The sequence below is a fragment of the Mustela putorius genome, unplaced genomic scaffold (assembly GCF_011764305.1).
Source record: "Mustela putorius furo isolate JIRA1106 unplaced genomic scaffold, ASM1176430v1.1 tig00003932_pilon_pilon_pilon:0A:0A, whole genome shotgun sequence".
Lineage (NCBI taxonomy): Eukaryota > Metazoa > Chordata > Mammalia > Carnivora > Mustelidae > Mustela > Mustela putorius.
This window is the reverse complement of record NW_025422077.1, coordinates 10,108,048-10,120,254: the sequence shown is the minus strand read 5'-3', so window position 1 is coordinate 10,120,254 and position 12,207 is coordinate 10,108,048. Positions and strand designations below refer to the sequence as shown.

The 12,207-nt window shown below is 33.9% G+C and overlaps 1 protein-coding gene across 1 annotated transcript in view; it reads left to right on the top strand.

Moving 5' to 3' along the window:
* Positions 1–12,207, top strand: part of TNKS (tankyrase) — a 207,911-nt gene that overhangs the window by 103,016 nt on the left and 92,688 nt on the right. The window contains exons 4-5 of the mRNA XM_004757809.3: positions 7,937–7,973; positions 8,733–8,808. Coding sequence (XP_004757866.1) covers positions 7,937–7,973; positions 8,733–8,808 — 113 coding nt within the window. The remainder of the gene's footprint in view (positions 1–7,936; positions 7,974–8,732; positions 8,809–12,207) is intronic.

Genomic DNA, 12,207 nt, shown 5'->3' with positions numbered 1-12,207 from the left:
GTCCTTGCAAAACTGAATGTTTATAGTAACTTTATTCAGAATCACCAAAAACTAGAAATGACCCACATTGTTCAGCTAGTGAATGGGTAAGTAAATTCAGAAGCGTTCATATAATGGAATACTACTTAACAGTCAAAAAGAACAAATATTTGTATGTCCAATGACTTGAATAAGCAATTATACTAAGTAAGAGAATCCATATTCAAAAGTTTACATATTCTGTGATTCCATTTATATGACATTCTAAAGAAAAAGTAAAACTATAGGGACAGAAATCAGATCAGTGGTTGCCATGGAAGGGGGTTGGATAGGAGATTGATTGTAGAGGGACCTGAGGAAACTTTTTGGATGATGGAAATGTTTTGTATCTTGAGGTAGTGGCCACTCAGCTGTATAAGTTTGTCAGAATTCACAGAACATAACATCTAAAAAAGGGTGAATTCTATTGTATGTAAATTACATATCAGTAAGCAAATAAAGTAAGACACTGTACATCAACTATATCTTATAAAACATCCCAGTACAGTCTGGTCCTGCACCTTGTAATCAAACATTAATATTTTTGCAATGAAATCTATGATAGCTGTGTATACTAAGTTGGTTGAGTTTTGCTGCCAAATGAATTTGTGGAGCTTTTTGTATTTGGGATTTGCAAATAAATTTTGGATGGGTGACTATGGAAAAAGCGCCACTGGTGTAGAAACAAAGAATATGAATCTGTTGGCCTGTTTTGGATCAAATATGGATTTCACTTTACCAAACCACTTTTTCGGAATAGGCATTATGATAGTGAAAAGATCAATGTCCCATGTCTCCCCATTTCACTCAGTTCTCCCTTCTTGTTTTCTTTTTGATGTATCAAAAGGTCTTTTCCTCTACAGCGTAATCTAAAAGGTCATTTTCTTTGTAAGTACAGGTGCACTTTACAGAATGTCTCATTGGTTAATAAAGTCCTGTAGGAACACTTTTCTTGGCTTTTAATATCCAGTCTTTTAGAGGATATATATATATATATATATATATATATATATATTCATACACACACATATATACACACACACACATATATATGTGATATATATATATATATATATATATATATATATATCTTATAAGGCTTTGGGGGGACCAGTGTATATTTAATGTATATTTATATTTATGTCCCAAATCTTAGTATTTACATTTTTGAAAGAACAGCAACATAAGGAATAGGGCAGAGGGCAATAGGGGAAGGGAGGGAAACTGAATGGGAAGAAATCAAAGAGGGAAAAACCATATGAGACTCTTGACTCTGGGGGAAATAAACAGGGTTGCAGAAAGGGAAGTGGGTGGGGATGGGGTAACCAGGTGATGGGCATTAAGGAGGGCATGTGATGTGATGAGTCCTGGGTGTTATATGCAACTAATGAATCGTTGAACATTATATCAAAAACTAATGATGTACTATTCATTGGATAATTGAATTTAAATTAGGAAAAAGATTTAACACTCATTCTAAAATGTAAAAACAAAAACAGCAACAAAAGTCCAGTGAAAAGTCTTGTTGCATGCCAAATACAATTGACAGAATGTCAGAAACAGGTTTAAATCATTTGAAACTGCAGAGAGTCCATAAATGGAACATGTATCTTAGATGTTGCTGGGGCTAACTAAGCAAGGTCATATTACTGCATACAAAGAAACTAGTTGTTAACAGTTCTGTTATTTATTGATTGCACTACATGTTTTGTTTTTGTTTTTTTTTTGTTTTTTTGCAGAGCCTTTGTTATGTTTGAATGTTATGTCTTTGTTATGTTTGAATGTTATGTCTTTGGAATGTTTTAAGACACTGGTTATTTTGTGTTGACATGTAACCTGTTTTTATATTTTAATCAATATAGTTGTATTTGGGGCGCCTGGGTGGCTCAGTGGGTTAAGCCGCTGCCTTCGGCTCAGGTCATGATCTCAGAGTCCTGGGATCGAGTCCCGCATCGGGCTCTCTGCTTGGCGGAGAGCCTGCTTCCCTCTCTCTCTCTCTCTCTGGATGCCTCTCCGTCTACTTGTGATTTCTCTCTGTCAAATTAATAAATAAAATCTTTTAAAAAAATATATATATAGTTGTATTTGAGGGTCTTTTTCTTAAAGTTAAGAAATATACAAATCACCACTTTCTTCTGAAAGAACTGTTTTTATTTAGCTTCTAGTTGGGGTGTTTCCCCAAATTTACAATTAGCTAAGTAAAAAGTATAAGTTGAACAAAATTGCTTTACTGCTTTCTCTGTAATTCCAAGGTGTAGTATGTTTTATAATAGTTTAGTAGAGATTTTGTACCCCAGATAATTTCACGTTTTCCTTAAAGTTTGTTTAGAGCAACGTTAAAATTGTCATAGAAAAAGATCTGAGCAAAAAGAAAAAAAGATCTGAGCAATATTGAGAATCAAATATAGGATGAGAATTTTAGAGCTGAAACCAGAGATGATTTAACCCTTCACCCTCTCTTTCCAGATGACAATAAATTGGAAGGTCCCGGAAGATAAAGTACTTTCCTGAGGTCACACAAGTAAATTGATGGTAGAGCTAGAATTCACTCCAGATCTTTTATCATACAGTTCGGTGTTCTCACCTGTATTTCATGCTGATGAAGAAGTTGTTTGGTACTTAATAGGAGACACAAAGTTTATACAGTTTTGGCGGTGACAACTTTAAGAAAAATATGGAAAGTAGTTTATTAAAGTAAAAGAGGACTTCTTTTCTGTTTTTTTCAGGATGACTTTTTAAATAGTCAATAAAAACACTAACGTAGCATGGTCCAAAAGAAGTTCGAACAATTCTAATGTTCTTTCTGCGCTGCCTACTATAGTAGACAATAACCCCACGTGCTTATTGAAAACTTGAAATAAGACTAGTGCAACTGAGGAGCAGTGTTTTTATTTTTTTATAATGTTAATGTACGTAAAAGTAAACAGCAATGTGAGAGTGCTGGGTATTATATTGGACAGCAGAGCTTCGAGGTTATGTGGTATTATAGCACAGGCCATGTTTAATGGTAGCTAATATTGGCTAATTGAAAAGGTCAGTTGTAGGAGGCAAAAGAAGAAAAGGATCTCCATTAGGAAAATACTCTGTTCAAGCGTAGAATTTGAAAACCCCCAATGATTCTGTGTTTAGAATGGTTGTGGAGTGTTTAGTTTGACCATGATTCTGGACTTAAGTATGGACTTTGAATGCAGCATCAAAATGAGTAGAAGACTGGAAGATTCAGATGCAGGAGGAAGGCATTGAGAACTCTGATAACTTTGTAATTTTTCCCCAGTTGTCCTAAAAATATTTATGAAAGATTTCAGAAAAAAAATAAATTCAAGAATTCCTGGAGTTTATTATAGGAGAATAGCAACCTGTCTGAAAATTGCTTTTGGTGGAAGACCTATAGCTTTAGCTTCTTGAAATTAGATTATTTCCTGGTGTGGTAGTGAAATTCCTTCCATAACAACGTAGTCGGTTCTAAATTTTCAAATCTACTAGTGAAAATACAGTGGTGTTTGTCACCTAAATTAATATTTTATTTCCCATATAGGCTGTCAGGTAAGCTACAAGATCTGTTCATCTCTTACATTTTCTGGTACCTTGATGAGGAAATATCTCTGTGAGAATTATCAATTCATGGTACTGTTTAGCACTCAGCTATGTAAGGGTCCCTAAACCTGATAACTGAGATGATTGATTAAAGTCTTTACATAGCTCTTCCCTTGAGATATCTAAAGCAGGAGGAATTAAAACATGCTATAGGAAATGCCAAATGTATTGATCATTTGAATAGACCCAGAATGAATTTTTCTCTTCTCCTCCCTTGGTCCACATTGTTAAAACAAACTAAAAGCTTAAGCCCTTTATACATTTTTTTGGTTCTTGTTTTACAAGCTCATATGAAAGTTTAAATGCTTTAAAATGTTTTGTTGGAAATATTTAGCTTATGTAATATAAAGAAGTTATATTAGTTTAAAGCTGGTCATTGTTGTTTTTAAAATTGCTTTATCTCTATTTTTTTGTTACTCTCTTATTTATATCAGTCTTTTAGAATTCAAATCTGGTTGGTTGTGTTCACATATTAGCCTTTTTTAGGGCCTGACAGATCATGAATAATGCTCAGTAAACCTGTAAACAATTCATTTAACTGCTTCAGTGTCAGTTTCATTAACTGAAATGAATATGTCGCAGATGATCCCTTAGGAGAATGATTCTGAAATTGGAGGTGAGGTGACAGAAGAAAGGTAACTTTCCAATTATATTCCCCTCATTGCATCTAAGAAAATGTTACTATAGGCATGTATTGCCCATGGCTTCAAAGTAGAGAAAAATCATAATCCTTTTTGAGTCTCTCATTGCTCTAAGATTTTGTGATTCTGTATTCATAATATTTTCATGCTGTTTCACCTCAACAAAACCAAAAGACTCAGTTTTACAAAACTAAGGCTACTTTGATCCTGTCATTTGCAGAAGAAGGAGGCAAAAGCACTTTAAAATGTTGAAATTAAGTTGTCAATAATTATGGCTCCTCTATTGATGTAAGTCTTCTTCATTTTTATTCAAAAAGTGATTTCACCTTCACACTAGGTAAAAAGAGAAGTTTTTTCCTAACTACCTCAGAAAAATGGAGAGGGGAGTTTCATTTTTAACCATTATATTTTTAACCTTTTTTTAAAGCTTTGGGATAGCATACCTCCTTAACACATTGACTCAAACCTCCCCCTGTGTGTGTGTGTATGCGTGTTTATTCTTACATATATCCTGTCACTAGTTTACTAATAAAAAAGCAATTCAGACTTTGAAAAGTAAACTTTGTGCCTTGCTTTTTTTTTTAAGCCCACATATTTTATTCTAATCAAAGAAAAATAGAGGCCATTTATTTTCAGCATTCCTGGCTGCTATTATTTTGACTATAATTACCTAGTTTCCTTTCTGGCTGATCTATTGCTAGCCTTTATCTGGATGTTATTAAAGAATATAAATGCTCCATCGAGCATTGTAGTCTCAGCCAGAATATTTTCAGAGTTGCAGCTAAAATGAAACAGAACTAGTGGTTTGGCTGTTAAGTAAGTAGCTCAGATTTGTTGTCGGCATATACAAGGGACTCTAATTCACTGTTGGTTGTTCCTGAGATGTAGCATTTGAAAAATAGCTTCGACTGTTTATGGATTATGGTCCTTGGGCACCAGATAGTGGATGCTGGAATGTATTGCAGAAAAGCTGATTAAAGTACTAGAGTCTCTAACAGTAAAAGTAGAAAGTCATTTGTAATACCTGTGCCTGACTGTCGGATGTGCTTAAATATTTTCCTTTAGAAAGCTTTCGTTTATTTTCATCTTACTCATGCAGGAATAACATTTTTCTAAAAATGTGCCTTTTGGAGAAAACATCCATAAGCTGTACTTGATGAGAAGTGTATGTAGGTAGACTGATTTGAACTTGGAACATCCCAAGTACTTTGCAGTTTTATTTTCTACCTTATTAGAGTCCTGTTTCGCTGTGAGTCACATTTCAGTAGTAGGTACTTCTGTTCCCAGTTTTCATGTGTTGTGACTGTTAACCAGGGAATCTATACTTACCTCAAAATATAAACCATGTCAGAATTCATTGTCTCTCCCCACCCCCTCCTTACCTCTTGGGCCACTCTTTTCTCCCCAACCGCATTCACTGAAGTAGAGTATAATTACAGAACTTCACAGGCCTTTAAATATACTTTGCTCTCCCCTTGTTAAGGTGTTTCAATTACTTCTTCATGGGTTTTGAAATAAAGTTCAAACTTGCTTAGAGAGCCATTCATGATCTGTTCCTGCTCTGTCTCAGGCTTGCTCACCCATTCCCCTGCGGTGTGTGGGTTCAGGTTTGCGGAACTACTGTTTTGTCCTTATTTCTTTTCCTTTGCTTGGTTGCTTCTCCTTCACCCTTTTCACCTGAGCATCACCTCGCATTTCCCCTCAAACCTTCGTTGAACCACAATTACCCTGTCTCTAACGAAAATCTCAGTTAGAGTAGGCTTTAAGCTCTTTATAGCGTTTCATAAGATCTTTTCAGACTCTACCAGAATCATGTGTTCATCTGTCTCACTTAATAGGCGATTATTCCTAGAGTTCCGAGATGATAGTGTCTTCTGTGTTTTTGAGTCCGGCATATATACCTTTCAAATAAATGTTTGTTGACGGACTGACTGAATGACTTCTACAGATAGTTTCATAATTTGACTAACTTTGCTCCTGATTCTTAAGGCATCTGAGGGTATGAGTTAGCCATTTTCCTCATAAGAAGCATTTTAAATGGACTCACTAACTCCCGTATTGCCACCTAAAATATATAGTTAAGGTAGGTCTTTGGCTTTGGGAAGGCAAGAATCTTATTGCCCGGGACGTAAAGTAATAGAAGTCTTAAAACTCAATCAGTTAAAGAATGTGGATTGAATACATTATTTGGGAAATTGGAAAGACCAACTCCATGATCATGATCTGTGTATATTGTTGAATCTATGACTTTAGTGTTATATAAAATTCCCTTAGGAGAGAATAGATATTTAATAACTTTTTCCTTATTTGAAAATAACTGTGTACAGTTTTGAGATTTTAATGTGATCTTAATCTGAGAAACAAGACAAACTTTAAAAGAATATTTGCTAATGATGGGTCATAGAATTTAAACATGGGCTCGGTTGTCCTTAGGTGACTTTATAGTATTTGCATCAATATTCTGCATTCTGTAATGAAATAGAAATAAAATGCAAAGAAATCCATATTTATGTGATAAGACTTCTAAAATAATTTAAGCTTAATTCTTAATAGAATAACATTTTCATTTAATCTAAAATTTCATTTCTTAAATATATGCTTAATATTTGCTTTCATGTAATTGTTTGCTTAGACATTTTGTATAATTATTTTTATCATTATATAGCCAACTGAGTCAGCATATCACAGCTGAATCATAGTCCTGGCTGTTCTTTTTATTTATTGAATGAGCAAACACTGTATTATTAAAATTCCTTGTCCTTCAATTGAGCTTGCAAAAGAAGCTTATTCGTTAGATCTTGAATACTCTAAGAAATGCGTATCAAAGGTTTTAGATTATATACCTCGTTTCAGCCTGTGATGTTTTAAAAAAGAGAAGGAAGAAAAATTACCCACATCTCAGTAGTTCTCTATCTGCTTATTCTCAGAGACCCTAGCCTCGTTTTTTAAAAATAATTTTCAGGTTTCTTGTTTGTTAAGATTTTGTCTTGAATTTGTATAAAGTGTGAAGCCTGCAGCATGTTAGAATATTACTGTCATTTAAGAATGTATTCACTGTTTTGGTTTTTGGAGCGCTGCCTCCAAGAGGTTCATAGCATTTGGTACGGAGTTCACGTATTTCTAGTCTACAGACCTACCCTAGTGAGGCAAAAGCTTCATGATGCTGATACATTTTTTCTATTGCTATAATGCTCAGCAGCGGTAATTAATTTTTTTTTAAAACTTTCCATGTCATTACCAATAAAACTGAGGTTTTTTTGAAGCCTAGTAATTTGTACCTTTAAAGAGCCACATTATTTTGCTTTTGTCTCAGAATGTATTATGCTTCACAAGTATACTGTGACAGCCTGAATAGGAAAGGGGGGAGGGGACATTGTCTTCAGCTGGCATGCTGTTATCAGAGGGAATGTGTTTCTGGACACGAGATTTAGCATTCATTGGTTGTCTGAAGAAAGCTATTTCATCTGAGGATTGGACAAGAAGCTGCGTCAATTTGCTGCCCGTCTCCAAGGCACTGGTGATGCTGCCTTCACAAGCTGGCTAACGTCACGGCTCCATCACCCAGCGGGGTGTGGACTCTCTTTTTCTGTTCTTCTCTATTTAATTCTGTATTTGCTGCCTACTGCATTTCTTAATCTGTCTTCTGCCAAATGCTAACAGCATGATATTTTGCAATCATCTAGGTGAATACAAGAAAGACGAACTCCTAGAAGCTGCTAGGTAAGTGATTCCATTCATTTTAAGTGAGTATAATGCATGTAAGGGAGAAAAAGGGGAGGGCAGGTGGAGGACTATAAAAATTATAACGTGTTATTGTCTTGCTTGGATTTTACGTGATAATGCGGATAAGACCTCATACTCAGTCTCTCTATACTTTATTTTACATGATTAGTGTCTTAAATGATAGAGTTTTTCAACATGGTAAAGATTATAAGGTTGATTTTATTTGAAACATTTCTTAGGGTACCTGCAGATCTGAGTTGCCCAGCTTTTCGGATGATCTTCTTGGAGCATTTAAATACCTATCTCTTCATTTTCCTCTGAAATTTTTTCTAGCAAAGCTTGAATGGGGGGCATAAAGTAAATATTAAAATTTTCATCCATTTTCTTTTGTTCTTGGTCATTTTTATTTTAATTTGTTAGCTCTTTTCATCATTTTGTATGTATTTTTAAGTCCAGTGTTTTAGATCACTTATGAGAATAAAGTTTGTTTGTAATTAAGGTGACTTGATGCAGATAAATAAAACAAATAAAAATGTAGAAAGCTATATTACCCAAGATGTACCACTGTATGATGATTAATGGGAATTAATTAGGAATATATTAATTTAATTGAATATACCAAAAGAGATTCATTGAGAGCCATATATAAGAAATCAAAGCAAAGCCATATTATTTTCCACTCTTCTGAAAAATAACTATAAATATTCGTAAGAAGCTCTATAATCTTATAGGCATTGACTCACTACCTTTTTACAGGAGCGGTAATGAAGAAAAACTAATGGCTTTACTGACTCCTCTCAATGTGAATTGCCATGCAAGTGATGGGCGAAAGGTAAGTTATTTAAAATATAATATCCTCCTTTGACAATTTCTTCTTGTTTTATACTGAAAATATTTGAAGTTGGCATATATATATGTGTCTGTACACATATGTATATGTCCTGTATAACTGTATTTTTACTGGCATCTTTTGACCATAAAATGAAATGCTGCTGTATCTGTTATTGGCAGTTGTGACATATTCATAGAGCTGGTGAAGCATGGATTTTAAGCCTTTTCTCTTAAATGTCAGACACTGGAAGTTGTTTGTTAAATGGAACTGCAGCTTTGTCGGTGATTAAAATTATGACATGTATTATTTTCTGTGTACGATTGTGGCAATTAGAAATATTTGTTTATGTCCTGTTTTTACCCGGCTTTGTTAGGGTATTTGCATTTTTGATTTCCTGTTTGGCAGAGGGAGATTTGTTTGCTAGACACCAACAGTTTTTACCATTTAGAGCTGAGAAAATGCCAACAATTTTTTAGATAAGTAACAGTTCAGCTTTTTTGTTTATTGTTTCTTTAATTGGCTAAGTTTTTATCACGCTATATTGAAAAAAATAGGTTAAAGAGGAAATATTCTGCATTACACTACAGTTGTTATAAATGTAAGGTGTATGTATAAAACGTACAGCTGGCATCTTCGTGATATGCTTTGTATTTGTGCTGTTTATTGGCTAAAATGTAACCCTTCACGGCCTCCGATAATTGACTGCAAAGTTTTGCAGTAATTTACCTGATAGCTACTGAAAAACAAAGCACTCTGTGCTGTAAAGTCTTTTAAAAAATGACAGCTCCTATCTTATTGTTTAAGGATAGATTTTGTATTTCAAAAGCATAAAATATTTGTAGAGTCACATCATAAATATTGAGGAAAATCATTTTGTGTCTAGCCTTTAAAGAATTAGTTTCTTTGAAATTATTTATAGTAAAAAGGTCCTCTGGAAAATGTCAGGATGGATGGTACACCCCTTAGATATAATGTCTTTAAGTGTGTCCATGCTCTTTTCCCATTGTAATGAAACCCATTTAAAAATGGCAAAGAATTGAATCCTCCCCCCAAATACATGTTATTTGTTATTATAGCTGGCTCATATATCGTGAAATATCACGTGGCCTAGTGAGCATGCAGTTTCTCTGGATAATTTAAGGGAAAGACTTCTACTTTAATGGAAGGTTAAATTATATATATTTCAGGCTATGAACTAGCAAAGATTTACTCAGTATTATTGATGACTTTTGAGAGATGTTGTTAAGTGATAACTGCTCATTTTTTTCCTTTAATTTGGAAGTTGCTGTGGGGATTTTAACATTCTTGAGTTACTGTGAGCTCCAGATTTTGTTTGGATCCTCTCAGTAGATAAAGTAACTTTTATCACAGTGCAGAAAAGGGCCTTCTTAACTATAGTAAGCGTAGCTATATCTTTATATGGAGCTTATCTAGAGCCCAGCCGACTTCAGGTTTTCTTAGTCATTTTAATATTACAGAATTTTTGTGCTATTACTGTAGCAGGAGTCGATTTCCATCCCAGACTCATTCTCCCATTCTCGCCCTTAGACCTTGCCAGCCCCACTTGTAGCTTAGGAAATCGTAATAATTAAGGGGCATGAACACTGATAATTAACAAATTACCTCTTCTCCCTGCCTCATCCCCATGTAACTATATAGAACTCCTTGATTTTTCCTTCTCCCCTAAAGAGGATGTATCTCTCCCCTCATTCCTTTAGCTGGAACAGTGTATTCCGTACCCAAATTCCTATGGCTCCTTTTCTGTATTACTCTATGGCTCCTTTTCTGTATTACTCTATGGCATTTACCACAGAAATTTTTCCTCTATTCATCCATTTGCTCTTTGTATTTTGCACTGGACCAAGCCCGGCGCCTTGCAGTTGGCAGAAATCTTAGGATATGAATATGCTCCCTAATAAACAGAATTTTATCCTCCGAGTGTAAAATCATCTGTGCTTTTTTCCCTTTAGAAAATTAACTCTGAAGTATGTGAATGGGAGATTTTACATTTTCTGTTATTATATGTTATTACTAGTATTATTTTATTCATTTATTTTTGAGTTATTACACAGTGGAGGAAAATTATATATTTTAATGTATAGGACATTTTTAAGAACATTTCATAAATTAATATGCTATAGGATTCATAATATATGAATAATGCAATAATTCTCCAAAATGTGTTCCTATACTTTTTTAGATTATTAATTTGCTCAAATTAAATAGAAAAAGGAAACGAGACGTAAGCATTTATTACGTTTTGGTTCTATGCATATAACATAAAAAATCATTCACAATTGTGCATCGGTACGCAAAATGCAAATAAAATTTTATAATTAAAATCGAATTGCGTTCATATTTAGATATTACCTTTGTTTATGGCACAGAGTAATTCTTATTAAATGTGCCAGCTACAGTAAAGCCACAAAGTGGTACATATTCTGGATGCTAATGGAGATTGGGATAAGATCCCTTAGTTATGACAGTATCTTTTGTTTTCTTGCTTTTGGTGTCAAGGATATGTGTAAGCAAATCTAGCTGTGAAATTACACGTCTGTCTTATGTATTTAGTATTTTTTCAGGCCATTTGCATGTGTTTAGGAAGTGAGATTGTATATTAACAAGAGAATAAAGCTACTTTACAAATATAGTAAGTTATGTATATAAGGTTTTATTTCTTAAATTTGCATTTTAGAATGCAGTGCAGAATCAAACTTATTCTTAGAGGGTTTCTAAATGACTGTGTTAATGCTTTAGTGAGTCCTTGCCTATCTCTGTTTTTACTATGATTCCTGGTTTATAAATTAAAAAGCACATGGAAATGTCAATTTCGTAATATTTTTAGAGAGAACTGTTCCTTATAGTTAACTAGTAGGTGCAGAATTTGCCTTAATACATGTCGGGGTTTTAGGCCGCAGCATTCCTTTTCAATGCAATATGTGGGATTATACAATGACAATGTAACTTTTAAATAGTCTCTTAATTCTATACTGTGATGTGGTGATTATCTAATTAGGTAATATATGAGTGGTTAATGTTTTTATTTCCCATAGACATTTGTTTTTCTAACCTGTAGAATTCTGAAAATAGTGAAGTACCAATAAGGTTTTAAGTAATTTACATTGTTATTTATGCTTTTATTTTACATGTAAATCAAAGTGGAGCTTGGCTACTTGAGAAATTTCCAGTTGTTTTTTACCCCGAAAAGCAAAGACAAAATTTTGTTACAATATTTTGTTCTGAAATGCCACTTTTGTACACTTATATACACATTTAAATGATGGCCACTTTAGAAACATGGGGCATAGATAGAATTTATTCTTCAATCACCTGCCCATTATGATTAGACATAACATTTTATGGTTCCTTATTTTGAATTGGAGTGAAATGCAACTAGAT